Here is a 20,969-nt window from a genome sequence, read left to right as displayed (position 1 = left end):
TTTGGCAATGTTTACGCTTAGTTAATATCTGCTTTTAAATGTAAAGCAAGTCTTAAGACTTGAATTTTGCAAGTTGGTTTTAGCTTTTGCTCACTTTTGAAATTGTAGTTCTTTTTACATCAGTTATTTTCACATCTTTATGAAAATAATTTATAGTTGAAAGATGCATGCATTTCAGTTTAGTTTTTAGACTATGAAGATTCAACTTTAAACATAAAAGTCAACTTGGAACTAAAGTGAGACAGTACTATTTGTAGACATTTAGTAATTCTTTAACTGGCTGCCAGCAAAAACCTGACACTAGTAAAGTTTCCTAGTAGTAAACCTACTTTGTTTTCTATATCACTCTTTTGTTCAAGAACTTATATTTCCTTCCTGTTGTCTACTAGATGGGGTCTAATTCCTCATGGGTATTAAAAGCTTTTTCATTAGTTGGTTCTTCTCATCCTGATCAATTTTATCTCTCATCCCCATTTCTATCTGCATACTGCAGTCATTTTTATATCTCCTGCACATACTTTCTGCATTCCTGTTTTTAAGTTTCTCTAGCTTTCTTTCATAACAACACTGCATTCACCGCCACCTCATACATACTTTTAAAAATCCAGAGTGAATCGTCACAGCTTTCACCAACCTCTTAAACAGTGGTTTTGTCAGGGATACATGCATGAAGATTCCTGTCTGGGGACATGTAGTGTAAGGGAGGTTTGCACAGTTTGAGAAAGGTCCCTCAATGTTTTGCTTATCTTTTAATTATTCTTACTGTTGAGAACCACAACAGTAAACACAAATTACCCTGTTTATTTCTTCTTTATACATATTGAAATTAGGTAATCAGTTTTTAACAGTCTACTGCATTGCATCTTCCTTTGTGTTACATCAGGTCATTTACATGTTATTTCAAAGATTAAGCTACTCTTTAGTTATCTTTTTTTTTCACACAGTGCTGGGTGTTCTGCACAATAGAAATCTCTCTAGTAACATACTTCAGATATTATCATGGACATCTATTATAAAAAAAATTTTAAAGAGGTTATAGCATGATACTATTAAATTTTTCTAATCAAAATGAAAATAAATTTCTATCAAAGTTGTGAATTTTTAAATTTATTTTCCTTATCCACCATTTAATAATAATGCTTGAGACTTTATTATTCATTTTTCATTTCAAATTTAAGAATTTGAATTTTAAATATAATTGACTCTTAAATGACATGAGAATAAGGGGTGTGGACGCCCTACTCAGTCAAAAATCCCTGTTTAACTTTTGACTCCCCCCAAAATTTAACTGTAGCTATCCCTCAGGATTGGTTCCAGATTTTCAAATTTGTCATATTAAATGGCATAGAACAATGCATACAGTTGACTCTCTGTATTCGAGAATTCCCAACGCAGGATCAATTTTGATTTGTGGTTGGTTGAATTTGTGGATGTGAAACCCAATATACAGAGGGCCGACTGACTTTGTATTTATTGAAAACAATTTGCATGTAAGTGGACCTGCACATTTCAAAGCCATGTTGTTCAAGAGTCAATGAAGTAAAATTAGCATTGATGACTATTAAAGGTATAGAAGTGTTTAATGATATAAGCAAAGAAAAATCAAGCCCCATGTATTATTTCCTAAAGTTTTAACAAGTTGAGTTGATACTGTTTTTGTACTAAATATGCAATATCAATGTTTTTAGCATAGTACTTTTAATAAATTTTTTAAGATTTGAATCTCTGTAGTTTCTTACTCCATGTAAATGGTATAGATAAAATATTATTTAAGATGGCTATTGCCTTCAATATCAGTTTGAAAAATTACACCAGAATTTATTCAGTGAAAAATCCTAAACAGACGTCTTTTGAAGATCTTCTGTACCCTCCAGTCCATCATCATTTCAGATCAGAACCTGAAATTATTTTCAGTATTTTAGTTAGTATTGTAGGATTCAAAAAAAAAAGTTTTATATTATTTAGGCCCTTACTTTGCCAGAAAAGTTTATATATTTTTATTATGTCATCATCTTGGAGCTATCCTCATGACCATGGCACTTTATAGCTCAACAAAAATATAGTAGGTCGTGTTTGCTTACCAATACTCTGCTGGTTTATAGAAGTAAGAAATTAATATGATGTTTGCCCTTGAGAAGCTTATAGTCTAATGAGAGAGAGGGACATGTGAACAGAGAGTTTCAATACTGTGTATTAAACACTGATAGATGCATTGGAGGAGGGCCACTAATACATCTTTGAAGATTCATGAAAAGCTTCCTGTAGCATGAAGCTAACTTTTAAAAGGTGACCATAACTTCACAAGTTGTAGGATGGGAGACTTAAATTTATATTGTCTTATTATTTTTGTTTTAGAAAAGTCATAAAGAGTCTATGGCCATACCACCCTGAACCTATCCAGTCTTGTCTGATCTGGGAAGCTAAGCAGGGTCCGGCCTGGTCAGTACTTGGATGGGAGACCACCTAGGAAGACCAGGTGCTGTAGGCAAAAAAAAAAAAGTTGTAAAGAAAGTACTTGTAGAATCGAGAAATACAAAGTATTTAGATTATTTTCTTGGTTTTCCCTACATGAAGTTTTGTATTAGGTGTGATAGTGACTTAGATTCATATTTCAACGTGGACGAGATTGACAATTAACTGTTTTTTTTGTTTTTAATTTAGGAAAGTTTGAATGAAAGACATAGTTATTAAATTCTCTGTCATAGTTCCTGAACAGGGATAGTGTTTACTGGCAGATCAAGTTTATGCTCTACCTAATACAGAGATAACTGAGATATTCAGTTTAACAATTTATAACACCTGACAGGTTAAAACTTTAGTATCCATTCTTTCAGCAAGTAAATTTGAGAATTTACCAAATTCCATTATGATACACCTGAGGGAAAAAATATACAAAGTATTCTGACTTTCGTAATTTATTTTTGGGAGAATTGATGAAGACAGCATAATAAATAAGTTAATTAGTATATTAGATGATACATTATGGAAAATCAGAGCAGAGTAGGAAAGATTAGGAGTGATGATGTGAAATAGTTTGATATGTAAGTCCGGAGTGCAAAAAAGATTTGCGCTAGAGATAAGAGACTGGGAATTGTTGACTTGTATGTGATATTTATATTTTAAAATAATTTATGTTTTAATTGCAGTTAACATGTAACATTGGTTTCAGATGTACAACGTAGTGATTAGACATTTATATAGCTTACAAAGTAATCACCCCAATAAATCTGGTACCCATCTGACACTATATATAGTTGCTACAGTATTGTTGATTATATTCCCTATGCTGTACTTTATATCCCCATGACTGTTTTGTAAGTACTCATTTGTACTTCTTAACCCCTTCCCCCTTTTTTACCCATTGCCCCAACCCCTGCACCATCTGGTATTTGCCTTTCTCAGTCTTACTTATTTCACTTAGCATGAATCTTGGTCCATTCAAGTTGTTGCATATGGCAAGATTTTATTCTTTTTTTATGGCTGAGTAATATTCTATTGTATTTATGTACCATGCCTTATTTATTCAGTTGTCTTATCGATGGGCACTTAGGCTACTTCCACATCTTGGCTATTGACTTCTCGGCACTGGAACCTTGGGCTGGAGAGGTGGTATAGGGCTGGGAACCCCCCCCCTCTTCATCCTGGGGTGATCTCCACAGCCAAGATATCCCTCCCCATTTTTATCCACCCACATGATTGTGGGGCCAGCCTATTCCTTATCTCTGCCCCTGCTGCCAGTCTCAGTATGGCTTCTTCTGTATATCCTTAGTTGTAGGACTTCTGTTCAGCTAGGCTTCAGCAGATTCTCATGATGGTTGTTCTGTATTTGTAATTTTGATGTGGTCGTGAGAGGATACAAGCATAGTGTTTACCTATTCTGCCATCTTGACTGGAAATCCGACTTGTACATGATGTTTAAACTCTTGAGACTAGGTGAAATCACTAAGGTAGTATGAGATAGTGATGAGTACCAGGGACAGAATCCTGGTCCACTCTCAAGCTAGAAAGAAGAGGTAGAATTTGCAAAGGAAGCTAAGGAAGAAAAACCAACCAACAGTGTGGGTCCTGTAAGTCATGAAGAAAGTGTATCAAAGAGAAAGGAGGAATTAACTTGTTAAAAGGTGATGATGAAAGATTAGAGTGGGGAAGAATCAGATGTTGCTGATTCATTGAGTAAGAAGATTACTGAGACCTGTTCATAGTACAACATGGAAATCATTAATGACTTTTACAAGAACAATAGTTGGAGTAATTGGAGCAGAAACCTGCTTGAAATGTGTTTAAAAGGAAATAAAGAGCATTTGGAAATATGAGGAATTCCTAAGTGTTATAATTAGGGCGTCCATATGACTGTATTTTCCTGAGATTCTCCTGGTATTCACCACTTGTGTCCCAGCACAGTTTTTAGTAGTGCCTCATTTCACTTTCATATGGGTCCTCATTTGAATAACAAATTATGTGATTATTGTCATTATTCTTTTATCCTACCCATATTTGACCTTTGGTATCCCTTCAAAAGTAGCTTAGGTGACTCTGAGAGACTCCCATTAGTTTTTCCTTTTTTGGCATAACTGTATTTCTGGGCTTATACTTTTCCTGCCTCAAATCTGCAATCAGCCATTTCTCTAAGAAACCCTGCTTCATTTTAGTGATAGCAAAAGTTGAAATATAGATAGATTTTGATTGAGGTAGAAAAGGAGTGAAGAAACATAGGTGGCCAGTTAGAGAAAGGCATTCCACAAAGAACAATTTTTAAAGCAGACAGTTTACCAAGGATACTGAAGTAGGAAAATAGAAAATTCAGTCATGGGATTCTATGTAAAACTGAATGGGTGGCATATGAGACACCCTAGAAGAAATGTAATATTAGAGCAGAAAGATACCTTGAGGACAGGTAATGAATGGATTTGAATGTCAGACTGAAGGTCTTTGACTTCATTTTGTATTTAGGACAGTGACATATAATGGGTCTTGGAGTTACTAGTCCTGGAGACAGGAATACTAATTAGGCCATTATAATCTCCACAATCCATAATAAAGTCCTGAACCTAAGGGTAGGATGATGGCAGTCCAAAGTAGGTAATGAAATTCAACAGATATTGCAGCAGAGAAAGCAAAAAAGGGAATGGGATCATAATAGAAGAATGACAGAGACTCACAGTATCAGATCACCGAGCTGTCTAACCTGAGTAGCAGAGGCTGGAGATGCCATTAATTGTAATAGAGAACACAGGAATAGGTAAAGGAGGATGACACAAATATTGTTTGGAAAAATCTCTTGTAATTTGATAACGGAGTATAACCTATTGAAGTTCCATCTGGTAGAACTGTTTTAAGAAATGGTAGACAATATTTAGAAAATAAGGTTTTGTTGTCACTAAAGGGTAACCATAATGACATTGCCGTCTGTGGAAAAGCATGAAGATTTGGATGTGAATAGCTCTCAAGAGTTATTTCAGATCGTTTATTTCAGAGAAATGCATATGTTGCCTCATTTCCAAATAGACAATAAAACTGCAAGAATCCAGACTTTTCTTGGCACCTTATAATTCCTTGTATTGGGAATTAACCCCTTAAAATCATATTCCAATTTTGACCATATTTTGGAAAATACAAACAAGTTTTATGTTTTACTAAATTAAAAGCCTTAATAAGAGTCTCTTGGAATTTAAAATGTCAACAAGATTGCTGCCTCCAGGTTATTTTTTGTCTTAAAACAGTGTTCCGCCCCACTGATTTAGAATAGTTGGGTTGTAGACATACTTCCCTCCACTCAACCAGTGACAACACTGCACTGATGATGTGGTTATGAGTCAGTATATGGTAGTCCCTCCTTATTCACTTTCCGTGGTTTCAGTTACCCACGGTCAAATGTGGTCTGAAAATATTAAGCGAAAAATTCCAGAAATAAACAATTCATAAGTTCTAAATTGTGCACTGTTCTGAGTAGCATGATAAAATCCCCCACCCAAAACGTGAATTTTCCCTTTGTCCAGAGAATCCACACTGTATATGCTAACCACCTATTAATCACTTACTAGCCATCTCGACTATCAAATCAACTGTCTAAGTATCACAGTTCTTGTGTTTAAGTAACCCTTATTTTACTTAATAATGTCCCCAAAACACAAAATTAGTGATGCTGGTAGTCATGCCAAAGAGAAGCCGTAAAAAGCTTCCTTTAAATGAAAAGGTGAATACAGTATGATATTTTGAGAGAGAGAGAGAGAGGGAGGGGAGACCACATTCATATACCTTTTTTATGGTCTGTTATAATTATTCTGTTTTACTGTTGTACTCTAGTTATTGTTAATCCCTGACTGCACCCAATTTGTAAATTAAACTTTATCATAGGTATGTATGTATAGAAAAAAAAATATATAGAGTTCAGTAGTATCTGTGGTTTGGAGCATCCTCTAGGGAGTCTTAGAATGTATCTTCATTGGATAAGGGGGACTGCTGTATTTAATTTTTCAAACAAAAACCTCTGGAGAGAAGAAAAACAAGAAGATAGCCAAATAACCTAAATTAGGATTACTTAATTCCAGTTAAATTTGCTATTTAAAATATAATATCCAGTAGCATCTCACAGTGTGAAATAAGGGAACTGGGATGTTCTGGTGAATCTGGTTATTTGTGGATGACTTGAGCAATGTTAGTTTAATATGACTAGGAAGGAATTAAAACAATTTCTAATTTATCACCACTGACTGATGAGAAGATATGGCAAAAAGCAAAATGTGGGGATTCTAGTCCTTAACTTTGTTGCAATACATTGAATGAGTCTCTTAAAAACTTTCTTGGGTTATCACTCTCTCTTCTATAAAACCGAGTGGGTCAGGGGTCCTCAAGATCACCTGGAAGCTTAGTAATTCACTAGATGGATTCACAGGATTCAAAGTTTTTTATATTCATAGTAACAGTTTATTACTATTTAAGGATACAGATTAAAATCAGCAAAAGGAAAAGGCACATGGGAGAAGTCCAGGAGAAATTAGGCATAAGCATGTGGTGTCTTCTCCCAGTATAGTCACATGGACACACTCCTGGCAATGAAGTGTGACAACTTGCAAAGCATTGCCGTCCAGGGAAACACTTGAACCTTGATGTCCAGGATTTTGTTTGGGAGCTAGTCACATAGGCACAAATCACCTACATGAATGACTTGAACTGTTCACGCACCAGCCTCCCAGAGCAAAGTGGCCACCATAAATCACATTGTTAGCATAAACTATCTTGTCAGATTGGTACTCTCTGGCCCAAGGGCTCAGAGCTCATCTCTCAGGAGCTGGCCAAGGGCCAGGCCTGAAGATAAGCCTTTTCCAGGAATGCACAAAATTTGAGCAACACAGGCCTGCTGAGTTAACTCTTCTGTACAAGTGTAGAATTATGAATAACTGAAGTCCCTTATAATTCTAATGTTTTATTAATAGATTAATAACTCCTAGCATAAATATTGTACAGAATTTAAGGTTTTATTTTGTCTTTGGATAATTCTATTTGATGCTAGAAAATAACACTGGATCAAATGTCTAAAAATAAAAGAATATGTGACCTACACAAGTCAGCACAGAGCCCTGCTCACTGATGAATAAACTCCCAAATGGGAAGATTAAAATTTTCAGACTTGAATCATTTTAAGGAAATCCAAGGAAAGGAAACTACTTAATTCAACCTAGTTGCAGATGCTAAATTTAGTATGCATTTATTAGCAAATTACTGATATTTTTAATTTCCCATTCATTAGTGATAAATTTAAACATTTTTAATTAAAAACCTTTGCATCATTTTTGTACACTTCAGTAATTTGCTCATTTTACTTGTCTAATTTATAGTTCAGTGTTCCATATTTACACTTGTTATATAACTGTGGTATCTTCATCTTTGTTTATCCTTGATTCATGGTTTTTGGCATTTCATTGTTACATTTTTTTAATTTTTATATTTTTTTCAGTAACAGTTGACATACAACACAGCATTTAGACATTTATATAACTTGAGTGATCATCCTGATAAATCCAGTACCCATCTGACAACATACATAGTTATTACAATACCACTGACCGTATTCCCCATATTATATTCTACAGCCCCGTGATTGTTTTGTAACTACCAATTTGTACCCTTAATCCTCTCTCTGCTTCCCATCCTCCCACCACCCAGTCTGACAAACATCAAAATGCTCTCCGTTTCTATAAGCTTGTTTCTGTTGTTTGTTTGTCTTTTTCTCTAGAGTTCGTATATGGCATTTGTCTTTCTCTGTCTGACTTACTCCACTCAGCACAATACCCTCTAGGTCCATCCATGTTGTTGCAGATGGTAAGATTTTGTTCTTTTAATGGCTGAGTGATATTCCATTGTATATTCTGTATCCATTCATTTATTGATGGACACCCAGATGGCCTCAATATCTTGGTTATTGTAAGTAATACTGCAATGAACATATGGATTCACATGTCCCCTCAAAGTCGTGTTTTGGGTTTCTTCATATAAATACTGAGAAGTGAAATGACTGGGTCCTTTTTTGTCTCTTGTTATAGCCTTTGTTTTAAAGTGTATTTTGTTTGCTATTATAAGTATTGCTACCCCAGCTTTTTTTGGTTTCCATTTTCACATAACATCTTTTTTCATCCCTTTACTTTCAGTCTGTGTGTGTCTTTCGATCTGATGTCTCTTGTAGGTAGCATGTATGAGTCTTGTTTCCATACCTATTTAGCCAAATTATCTTTTGATTGAAGCATTTAATCCATTTACATTTAAAGTAGTGATTGCTAGATATGTAGTTATTGCTAGATATGTAGTTATTTTTTTATCCATATTTTTTCCTTTTTCTTCTTTTTAAAGTACCTCCAACATTTTCTGTAACATTGTCTTGGCAGTGAAGAACTCCTTTAGCTTTTTCTTTTCTTGGAAGTTCTTTATTTATCCTTTGATTCTGAATGATAGCTTTGCTGGGTAGAGTAATCTTGATTGTAGATCCTGGCTTGTGTTTAGCTTGCTCTTTTTCTCATTTCTTAATGTGGAAGCTTATATTACTGATTTTCACTTTTCCATGTGAATATTTCTTGCTAGTCCCTTCTGGTTTGCAAAGTTTTTGTTGAGAAATCAGCTGACAGTCTTATAGGAGCTCCCTTGTAAGTAATTAACTGCTTTTCTCTTGCTGCTTTTGAGTCTCTCTTTGTCTTTATTGTTTTGCATTTTAATTGTGATATGTCATGGTGTGGGCCTCTGGGTTTGGGACTTGTTTGGGACTCTCTGCACTTCCTGGGGTTGTATGTCTTATTTCCTTCACTGGGTTAAGGAAGTTTTCCATCATTATTTCTTTAAATAAGTTTTCAATTCCTTGCTCTCTCTCTCTTCTCCTGGTATCCTTGTAATGCTATGTTGGATGCTTGATGTCTCAGAGGCCCCTTAAACTATCTTAATTTTGGGGGGTTCTTTTTTCTTGTTGCTATTCTTATTAGGTGTTTTCTGCTACCTTAATCTTCTAAATTGCTGATTTGATTCTCTGCTTCATCTAATCAATGGTTAATTTCTTCCGAGGAATTCTTCATTTCAGTTATTGTATTGTTCATTTCTGACCGATTCTTGCTTATGTTTTTTATCTACACTTTTATATTTTCTGTCTCTTGGTTAAAGTTCTCACTAAGTTCCTCTAAGTTCATTGAGCAACCTTATAACACGTGCTTTGAGCTCTGCATCTAGTAGGTTGCCTGTTTCTATTTTGTTGAGTTCTTTTTCTGGCGCTTTGTTCAGTTCTTTTGTTTGGGACATGTTTCTTTGTCTTCCCAATTTGGCTGCCTGTTTGCGTTTGTTTCTATGTATTAGGTAAGGTCTCTATGTCTACTGGTTTTAGTAGAGTCAGTCACTTTATGTACTAGATGTGCTCTGGGGCTGTGACACAGTCTTACCTGGTCACCTAAGCTGGGTGCTCCAGGTATGTCCCTTGTATGGGTTGTGTGTGCCCTCCTGTTGTAGTTGAGTCTTGGTTTCTGTTTGTTCTTCAGTGGGAGGGATTGACCCTCAAGCTGATTGGTTATAAGGACTGGCAGTGACCAGTGGAGGACTTGTCCTGTAGGAGTGATCCTACAGAGCAAGATTCACTTTAGCAGGGCTCTGGAGCCTGCCCTGTCTGCCCTTAGGGTGTGTCATCCTTAGATGTGATCCTAGGTAGTACTTCAGCTCAGACAGAAGCCAGCCTCTGGGCATGCAGGCCAGGGCCTCCTGGGAGGGGCCCTGCTGTAAGACAAGTTCAACTGCAGCCTGTGCCCTGCCTAGGGCCACCTAACATGAGCCACCAAGCAATCCACAGATGGCTACCACCCACAATGAGCTTGGAAGTGCCTTGAGAGGCCAATTCACAAATCGAGGCCTACTGCTGCTGGTGCTGGGACTAGGGCTGCTCAGCAAGAGGTACAGGGCATGCTGAGGCCAGATGCTGCTTATTTAGGTTTTGTGAACCTTTGAGAGGTTTTAGGAAAGTCCACAGTATGAACGAAGGCAAGCCATTTGTATAGAAAATCCACTGGAAGCAGCTCGGGCAAGCTTGCAATTTCAGAAGGGTAAGGTCTCAGATACTCAACAGGTTGGAGCGACCAGTGTTAGCTATGCTGGAGACCCAACAGATTTGGTGGCCGCCTGGGTCTGTGAGCCAAAATGGGGAGAGCTCAACAAAGGAACAGTGCCCTCTGCCAGCGCTAGTGTATGGGAGAAAGCTGTCTGCCAGCCCTCGCCCTGAAGCCAGACAGTTCATTTCCTCCTGGAATGTTCCTAGTACCTTTTGAGCACCTGCCCCAGAGCTAGAGCTTAGAGCAAGTGAGTCAGTCTCTGAGTAAGTCCATGCACAGACCCTTTAAGAGGAGAGTCTGCTCCTGTAGTGCACCATCTTAGCCATAGCCACAGTCTCCGCTGTTTTTCACAGCCACAAGGTGTGGGGACTTCTCTTCCTGGCACTGGAGCTCCGGGCTAGGGAGCCTAGTGTGGGGCTGGAACCCCTCACCCCTCCGAGGGGACCTCCGCAGCTATTACTTCCATTTCTCAACTGCCACACACAGGAGTGGAGCCAGCCTGTTTGGTGTTTTTACCTTCTCTTACCAGTCAGGAATTGGCCTCTTATGTGTATCCCTAGTTGTAGGACTTTTGTTCAGCTAGACTTCAGATGACTCCCAAATGATCAATAGTGGCTGTTCTGTAGTTTAGTTGTAATTTTGATATGGTTATGAGATGAAGCAAGCATAACGTTTACATACTACATCAACTTGACCGGAACTCTGGTTCATGATTTTCTAGTTGAGAATAATTTTATTTGTATCTACATGTCTTTTTTTTTTTTTTCTTTAGCCACTGAATGTGTTTGGGTCATATTTAAAATTTCTTTGATTTAAAGTGTTCAAAACATTTTTTTTGATTCACGTTTAGGTTTTTTTTTTTTTTCTCCCAAGTTCATAATGTATGACTTTGATATAAAATTTGCAAATTACCATATGGAATAAAGCATTTTATTTTGTATTTGAAATTGCAGAATATTTGCAATGGTTATATTTAATTTAAAGTAGGGAAATACCATTCTAAAATTTAAGAGAAATACTTTTACCTGAAAAAAAAATGCATTGTTTTGTATAAAAGAAAGCTTAGTTTTCCTCTCCTGTTGTTGTGGTGTGATCAAATTTAAGACCCACGGAGCCAATTGAGATTAATTATGAACCTGTATTAGCTCGCGCGACTGACTCTCCCCACTAGATAATCAGCCCAGAGCCTCTAGAAGGAATAGCTTAAAAAGCCCCAAAACCCCCTCTAGCAAGTAAGCAGGTTTACAGAAGCAGAGGCTGGCCATTAACACACATCTTTACACAGGATAACTACACCCTTAAATTAGCATATCTTGGCATAGAATATCTCCTAGAACTACACCCTGTTTAACATTAAACAATGGAAGCAGAAGTTGGCCATTTGAAAATTTTCCACCCCACTGGTTTTCTAGGGGAATTCAAATCAGATTGTCAACCTGGAGCAGTGGGCAGTGAGTTCTGAAAACCATGAGTTTTACTGCCTGCATCTTTTTTTACATACATAGTTAACTAAGGTCTCAATAATGTCCTGTAATAGAGGAAAGCAGAGTAGTCAACCACGGGGACCAGTTGAACACACTCTCACCCCAAGATCCTGTCCTTCGGCATTGCTCCTCTCTGTCACCGAGCCCTGGTCTGACCAAAGCTAAGCTATTTTTAATAATGCCTGAATGATTAACATAAAAACAGCAGGTTTTTACCTAAAGTTATACAATTATCTATATTTTATAAACACATCAGTCTTACATATATGATTCAATACACAAGATATTTAGCCAATCTTACAGATTTTGAAACTAAGCTGTACAAAAGGCAGATTCTGAAACCATGGTTGATGCAGTAAATGAAAACATTTAGAAAAGACATTTAAAACCAGGAAGGGCCTCCCTCAGTGAGGCTCAGATGAGGCAGGTTGCGGCTGGGCAAAAGAGACCGAGGTGGGACTCTGGCCAAGGAGACCAACTGGTGAGCCCTTTGCCGCACTAGGTGGAGAGCCTGTAAGGACCCAAGAAGGGAGAAGTTACAGACCTCTGTGAGCCCATCCTCCCTAGTTTGGGGAGAAGTGGAGGAGGTCTTTTAAACATGAATTTACAAGGCGTGACCTCCCGACAGTAAGGAGTGCACTGTGCCTTCAACAGAGGGGAGGGAAAGGAGGCTCACCCAGTTCTCCCCAGTTTCTAATTTGAACTTAGTCAAGGTTTTTTAAAGGTCTTATTCATCTTTTTTATATGTCCTGAGCTCTGAGGCCTGTAAAGATTGACTGGTCTGGCCGATGTACGCCGAGTAATTTGGGCAGGCCAAATCGAGGCACTATTTTTGAGACTAATTTTTTGCTACTACCTGAGCTGTTTCCTGCTTGGTGGGGAAGGCTTCAGTCTATCTTGAAAAAGTGTCAATGAACACAAGCAAGTACTTGAATCCGAAGGTTCCCGGGCTGACCTCAGTGAAATCTAACTCTCAGTGTTCCCCCAGTGCCTGTCCACACAGATGTGGCACCGGGCTGATACCTATTTGGCCATTCATTGCAGCCTGGGAATGTAATAGTCTCTTTTTAATAGTTTAATTAACTTGGTTCCTCTCAAGTGAGTTCTCTGGTGAATCTGGGGTCATAAGGTCTCAGCTGAAGGCCTCAGGTACTACAATGCAGCTGTCTGGGAGCCTAACCCACCTAGTAGATTCCTCTTTGTCTCTGGGCTTGTTGTATAGTTTAACTTTTCCTGTGTATAGTTTAACTTCTGAAGTGTAAGTAGGGGTGTCTGTTAGCACCCTGGGTGGTAGGGCCTGCAGAATGTCACTTGGCCCCATTGGTTTTTTGGCAGCCTCTTTTGCTGTCTGTCACAGTCTTGTTTTCACCCCACCACAGAGCTTGAGTCACTGCTACTAGTTCAGCCCGCTGAGCTGGAGTTCTATGGTTTAGGGCTTGTGTCCTGGTGGTAACCACTATAACCCCGGCATACCTGACTCTTTCTGAGATGAAGTTACCAGATTCGGCCAAGGGCTGTCTGTCAGGTCTAGTCTGGTGTAGGTGATGTTCTCTAGGACCTCAAGGCAGTCATGCAAGGTTTGGCAAGGGTCATCATCAGGCAGTAGGGTAGCTGGGTTGAATGCAGCAGTTTTCAGGAACTGTATGTGAGGCAGGTTGAGAAGCAGGACCTGATACTGGGTGATTTCGAGCATTGGAAATCCACCGGTCCAGTGGACTGCAAAGCTCTTATGTCCACCAAGAAGTTCATAGGCTTGCCCTTGACCTGTAAAATTACCCCGGGCTCCCGGGGGCTCATAATGTAAGAGCCCTGATTTCTTTATTCTGTGTCCTTGAAGAGGACGAGGGGGGCCTTCTTTTGGGGGGCTTGTTCTTTTTTAGGGCACTCAGTCTTCTAATGTCTTTTTTTTTTTTTTTTTTTAATATGTCCACTTATCCATTTCTAACCTGAATCTCCTGGGTCTATTGTTTACCCTAGGTGCCTGTTCACGGCCTCTGCCTTTTTCTGGCGTTTTTTTGGCTGGGCCTCTTGCATGGTTGCAAGCAGGACCTTGGCCATCTTTTTAATCTGTTATATCTACCTCATCTCTATTGTTGAATACTTGTTGGGCTATCTCAACCAGCTCAGATAGGTTTTTTTCTTTAAACACTTTCATCTTCTGCAATTTTTTTTAATATCTGGGGCCAACTGATTGACAAAGGCTAAATTCACAGCCCTCTTATTATTAGGGTCCTCTGGGTCAATAGGGGTATATAACCAGTACGCCTCTAAGAGTCGTTCCAGGAATGCCGCTGGCGACTCATCCTTAGTTCAGATGACCTTGCTTACCTTAAATAAGTTAGTGGGTCATCAGGCAGCAGACTGGAGGCCCTCGAGCAGAAGCTGGCGATACCTTTGGAGAGCCTCCTTACCTTGGTCGGTGTTGGGGTCCCAAGGCGGACCGGTGTTTGGGGGAACATGTTGGACATGGGCCAGATCGGTGGAAGGCTGCCCGTTGGGCTCTAATACCACTTTTGCAGCCTTCCTCAGGATCCGCTCCCACTCTTCTGAAGTAAACAAGACCTGGAGGAGTTGCTGACAGTTGTTTCAGGTCGGCCGGTGGGTAAAGAAAATAGTTTCTAGGAGAGAAGTTAATCCCTGGGGTTTCTCTGAGAATGAGGGATTCTGGTGTTTCCAATTGTACAGATCTCTGGTAGAGAAAGGGACATAGACCATGAATGGCCTTTGGGTTTCTTCCCCAACTGGGGGAGCCAATTGCTGGAGTAGGGCCAGGACTACTTCCTGGTTTGACGAGTCAGGGACAGGATCAGGGCCTGGTGGGGGTCGGTACACAACCCCATTGCGGGGAGGACTAGTGATCTCGGGGTCCTCAGGGGGTGCCTAAAAGGCTATTTGCAGGTCGAGTGACCCCTCTTATGGCCACCTTGTTCTAAATGTGGGCCAATCTAACTGGCAGAACCTCTGAAGGTCAAAGGGAGTGACACTGGCTCTGTAGGCATGGACTTGTCTCCTGAAATCCTTAAAATAGTTAAGGAGGCACTGAAGGGTGGGGGTAGGACGATTCCAGGAAAAAGCCTGACCCACGTTAGTAAAAACAGGCAAGATCTCCCCAAAAGCCAAATAAGCCAAGGCTAGGATCAGCTTCTGACCTAGTGTCCAATTGGACGGGGCCACGGAGGCCAGATCTAAGGAAAGAATTAAAATACCACACATTGATATATGGAGTACGCTTATGAAAGCCAAGGCAATAAGAAGGCAACAGTGCATTTTGACCAGTCTGGAGAGACAGACATAATACTGACAGACAAAACAGACTACAAGTAACACAAAACGCTAGCATATCGGACAGGTACTGGGTCAAGATCTGACGTCTCAAACCTGACCATACTAGGGAAATTGTACCGTGTCCAGCCTTCTACTAGTTCTTAGGGCCCACAGACAGGAACAGGTCCAAGCCGAGACTTAGATGTACCCTAGGGCTCACAGACATACAGATACTCAGAAACCTGAATACCTGTAATACCAGAAGTCAAGTCTGACGTCTCAGACCTTGACCGAACTAGGGAAGTATTGCTGTGTCCAGCCTTCCACTAGTTCCCTGACAGATACCCAGAAACCTGGATACCTGTAGTGTAGCCTGACTCAAGGGTGAAGCTGCTCCAGATGGCTCCTGCCCAATTGTTAAAGAATTGTACCTTTTGTCCGTCTGCCCTTCTGGGCGAGTCTGCCTGACGTCTGGGGCTGAGGAACGTATCTCAGCAGCCGTCCCCTAGACGGGGCAGGTCCTCACCCAAGGTGGCTGGGATCGTGGGTCTTAGATCTCCCCCTTTGGAGATATCTCGGTGGGACCTCCAAATGTTGTGGTGCGATCAAATTTAAGTCCCGCGGAGCCAATTGAGATTAATCATGAACCTGTATTAGCTGGCTGGCGACTGACTCTCCCCACTAGAGAATCAGCCCCAAGCTTCTAGAAGGAATAGCTTAAAAAGCCCCAAAATCCCCTCTAGCAAGTAAGCAGGTTTACAGAAGCAGAGGCTGGCCATTAACACATCTTTACACAGGATAACTACACCCTTAAATTAGCATATCTTTGCATGGAATATCTCCTAGAACTACACTCTGTTTAACATTAAACAATGGAAGCAGAAGTTGGCCATTTGAAAATTTTCCACTCTTAACACTGTTAGTCATTTTACTTAGAATTAATTCCATACACAAGAAATGGCGTAATGTAAAATTGCCATATAAACTAAACTGTTTTTCTTTCATATTTTTAATTGATATTAACTATGATTTATTGTGGTGCAGAAGGGGACCAAATGACTTTTCAAGACTATGTACATGTAAATGTCTTTGGAATAGGCATATAGCTGCTATCTAAATGTGCATTGCTGGGTCTTGAAGTGGATCTTAGTTTTCCAGTTGGCATGAAATCTTTTCTTGGAGCAGTCTTAATCTTTTAGCTGGCACTGATTGGTTTATTAGCTAATGTAGTTTCTAGCCATTCACAATATAGTATCTATATTTCAGTGAGTCCTTAAGTAGTGTTTTGCCTTCCATTATAAATAAAAATTATAATAATATAATTATATTAATGTAATAAAGCCGTACTTTGCAGCACTCTACTAGTCCTGGCTGCTTTTCCAGTATTTATTTATTGTCTTTAGTTTTTCTTCTCTAAAACAAAAAGCCCATATTGGCAACTAAAAATTCTTTGAAAAATTCTGAATTTGACTTTTATATCGGTGAGACTTTACTGACCTCTTTAGATTTTCTGTTTTCTCACCAAGAAAAAGGCATTTAAAGTTTTTTTCACTCTGGTCCAATTCTGTTTAACAAATTTGACATTGTACTAGGAACTAAGAGTCAAAGCTGAATAAGATGCTGTTCTCACCACTGAAGAACTTGCTCTCTAGGCTCTTCATTCCATTTTTCGATCAAAGAAATGGAAGACAAAGGTTAATATAAGCATAAATTATTCCCTGACTGTTTCATGTAGTTCCTCAGGCCATTTCCCTTTGACTGGATGGCTTATTGTCTGACTTTATTCAAGCTTGCTTCCTTCCCATGTACTTGAAAGAGAACTGTTCCTAGCAAGCTGGTTAGAGTCTACTTCTACTTCTGAATAGTTAGCCAGAAAGCTGGAATTGTTGAAACTCTGTATATATATTCATGCACATTAGGAAAACCTGATAACTGTTAATATAGAAAAAATTCATTTTTGTATGATCTTAAAATCATCCATCTATTCATCCATTCACTAATTTCCCTTAGTGAAATGAATATAAAACTAAAATTCTCTTAAACATGAGGAAGGGTATGTGATAAAATAACCATGTAAATATTGTCATTAAGTTTTCTTATTTTTCTCTCTGCTTTTCTGTTGTTTTTTTTTTAGTAAATTTGGATTAATTCCTTCTATAATATAAAATTTTTTTGTGGTTTGTATTTGTTTAAAAGTTAAAATTAAATATTTCTCTAAATCTACATTTCTTTATGATGAAATTGTCAGTGTTTTATAATGTCACTAAAATAAGTAAAAAATCTCTTTAAATTTAAGAATTCTTAAATTAACATTTTGAATTATTTTAATCTTATTTTTATTAAAGAAATGGTTTTAGTATTCTGGAGATTTTATAGCGCATTGAATTTTTTGGCCTCCATGGAATCTGAATATAATTGTCTTGGGGAGATTAGCTCTTAAAACATTTTTCTATGGCTTTTTTTTCATAGCATGATAATTTCTTACTGTGTGATAGGAGTTATATTCTCTTCTAAAAATTAAGAATTTATTTAATATCAGTTTTATTAAACGCAAAACATAGGAAGGAATGTAACTCAATAACAGTTTAGATTCATAACTAAAATTTTTTTTTTGATTTTTTTACAGGAATTGAAACCTGATATAATAACTAAATCTGCTCTTGGTGATGATATCAGTTTTGAAAAAATCTGCAAAAAGGTATATCTGCGGTGGATTGTATTTCTTTAGGAAAAGTTCCTTATTTATATTTTTGACATTTTCTCATCACTGTTTTTCTTAATAAGAAAACTTATCAAGAAGCCAGTTACTCTTAGTATATAATAATTTTTCCCCACTCGAGCTTCATATTGCCACTAAAAAAAATTTATGTTAATTTACGAAATTTACTTTGCTGTGTTATCACACCTTCAGGGTTCTTAAAGGCATTTTATATTTAGTGTGACATTTATGTGATAGTTAACAATTAGTGATCTTACTAATTAGAACAAAGAATCTTTATTCTTTCCAAATAATTTCCATGACTATCTCATTTAATCCCTGTATTTATTCTGTGAAAGATTGTTTTTACCCTTTTTTTCTTTTAACAAATGAGGCAACTAAAAGAATGAAGTGAACCAATTAAGACTATATACCACTATTATGTGGCACAGTTTGAACTTTTACCCAAATCATCCTTTCCTTGGATATGCCTCTCCTGTTTCTTTCTTACTATTTGCCCTATTTGCATTTCTGCCCACTTTGCTAATGCCGATGTAAGATACTTCCACCTGAGAATAGATTTTAGATTGATAGATTTTTCTCTATTTCTTTTCTGTTTTCAGTTTCATTGACATTTACTCTGATCTTTATTCTTCCTTGCATTTGTGTTTACTTTGCTCTTTTTCTAGTTTCTTAAGGTGGAAGCTTATATTACTTTTTCTAATGTAAGCATCTGCTGCTATAAATTTCCCTCTAAGCCCTATTTTAGCTCCTGTACATTTAATAAGTTATATTTTCATTTTCCTTGAGTTCAAAATATTTTGAATTTTCCTTGAAACTTTATCTTTGACCTGTAGTTTAATTAGAATTATATTTTTAATTTCTGAGCAGTTAGGAGGTTTTCCAGGTATCTTTCAGTTCCTTTAGTTTTCTTTACGATACATGAGCATACATCTTGTGATTTTTATTCTTTTAACTTTATTTGCATTATGGTCCAGAGTATGGCTTGTCTTGGTAACTATTTTATGTGCACTTGAAAACAGTATGTATTCTATTGGGATTAGTGTCCTATAAATGTCGTTAGGTTAAATTAGTTGATGATGGTGTTCACGTGCTTTATATCTTTACTGATTTTCTGCCTGCTTGTTTTATTGATTACCAAGAGAGGTATGTTGGAATCTTCAGCTGTAAGTGTCAAGTTCCCTATTCCAGCTTAAGGAAAAAAATACTCTTATTCTATATTTATATAGACTAGCACTTCTGTACAATTAATTGATACTAGTGAGACATGTTAAATGTTAAAGCATTTTATTGTAAGAAGGCCCAAATATGAAAGGTTTTTTGTTTGAGGGGTGGGAGGATTTGTTGTTGTCATCACTGTCCTTGTCAGAAAAGCAATACCAGAGTCATGAGCGTGATTTTACAATAGTGTCTTTATTTTATACTACTATGCTTTTACAGTAAATATTATTTCATAAGTTTAATTCATAATGAGAGGAAACAATAGTATTATAGTTTTAAATTTGTGGTTCGATCCATATCTCACACAAAATAGTGACATGTTAAATAAGATAGTGGTGAATGTATAAAAACATGGCAGAATATATTTCTGTTTTCTTTTGGGAGTTTAAAAAATTAGCAGTTTAAGATTTTTACAAGAATATTTTTTGTAATATTTTTTGAACTTTCTGGTTAGTAAATTCTAAAAAGTATTTCATTAGCGTTTAATTTGTGGTGAGAGTGAAAAGCAATTTATTTTTGGTTCTCTAATAATATTGTTTTCCTTTAAACCCTAACAGTAAAACTTGGCAATATTTACTACATAACTTGAACTTGGAAATATCCAAAATAAAATATCCTGTGTCTTTTCTTTTTAAATTTCTCAACCAGATTTTCACTTTGGAAGGTTAATATTAGTAAATATATGTGTAATATATGTAAAATCAGTATTTTAGGGTATCATCTTCCCTTTGCAACACTTTGTGAAACCTGATTAACTTTTTGTCCTTTTGTACCTTCCCCCGAAAAAAAAGGTAGTAAAAGAGGTAGAGAGGGAGGAAGGGAAAATAGTTCTGTTTCATCTAAGTTCTTGATGGATTTAAACTGTTTTGTTATTATTTTATTTCATTTGTCATATCTTTCCATTGGATTCAGTTTCTTTCATATTAAAATCTGTTAATAAATTAAACCTCTAAAACAAAAATGAGGCAGGCAACTGAGTGTTTTAAAGGGAGGACTGTTATTCTTTAGTTTGCCATAGGAAGGGAGCTGACTGGAAGATGACCAAGTATGAAATAAGTCTGTTACACAGAGCTCTGCACATTTGAGGTTATCTGACCATCAGAATAGAACAGAATAAACTGATTTGTGTAACATCTTACAGCTTGCACAATTATACATTCTTAATTGATCTTATAACAATGATCTCATATAGAAAGTATTCATGTGTGTACGTGTGCTCCTGTGTATATAACAATAGTAATAGTGTATTTATTTTTCAAATTCAGAAAGGGAGTAGAAAGGTTAATAAGTAACCAGTTAATATGTATATGATGGGAGTTTAAAGCTAGAGAGTTTAGGGACAGAAACACTGACATTTCCAGACTGCTGTTGCTATAATTTCAGGGGCATCTCAGTTCAAAATATCTGTTGCATACATAGCAATCAGCTAGGCACTGTGGAAGCTATGAAGGGACTAGAAGACACAGAATATGTTCTAAAGGAATATGTAATCCAGTAGAAAATAAAAGACAGTTATATTAAAAACAACACTAGGGTGAGAGGAAGGAAATTTGTTAACATCTACCAGTTAGTTGCCTGACTCATTTAGTGTTTTATGTATGTTAGCTTTCTAAGGGAAGATGTTGATTACCCGATTTAACAAATGAGACAGTATATGTACCTGTAGGAAGTGGCAGGTCCAAGGTCTAAATCTAGGTCTCTGTCTACAAAATG

The 20,969-nt window shown here is 37.4% G+C and overlaps 1 protein-coding gene and 1 pseudogene across 2 annotated transcripts in view; both read left to right on the top strand.

Annotated features, from left to right (window-relative positions):
• The window catches only part of SRFBP1 (serum response factor binding protein 1), a 59,221-nt gene that overhangs the window by 24,677 nt on the left and 13,575 nt on the right, over nucleotides 1–20,969 (top strand). For both annotated transcript variants that reach the window (XM_036226327.1, XM_036226328.1), the window contains one exon: nucleotides 17,943–18,014. In XM_036226327.1, coding sequence (XP_036082220.1) covers nucleotides 17,943–18,014 — 72 coding nt within the window. The remainder of the gene's footprint in view (nucleotides 1–17,942; nucleotides 18,015–20,969) is intronic.
• Nucleotides 2,370–2,488, top strand: LOC118607425 (annotated as a pseudogene).

Source organism: Rousettus aegyptiacus, unplaced genomic scaffold, assembly GCF_014176215.1.
Source record: "Rousettus aegyptiacus isolate mRouAeg1 unplaced genomic scaffold, mRouAeg1.p scaffold_m13_p_8, whole genome shotgun sequence".
NCBI classification, from domain to species: domain Eukaryota; kingdom Metazoa; phylum Chordata; class Mammalia; order Chiroptera; family Pteropodidae; genus Rousettus; species Rousettus aegyptiacus.
The sequence above is the reverse complement of the archived record's forward strand: the minus strand, read 5'-3'. Positions and strand labels throughout refer to the sequence as shown.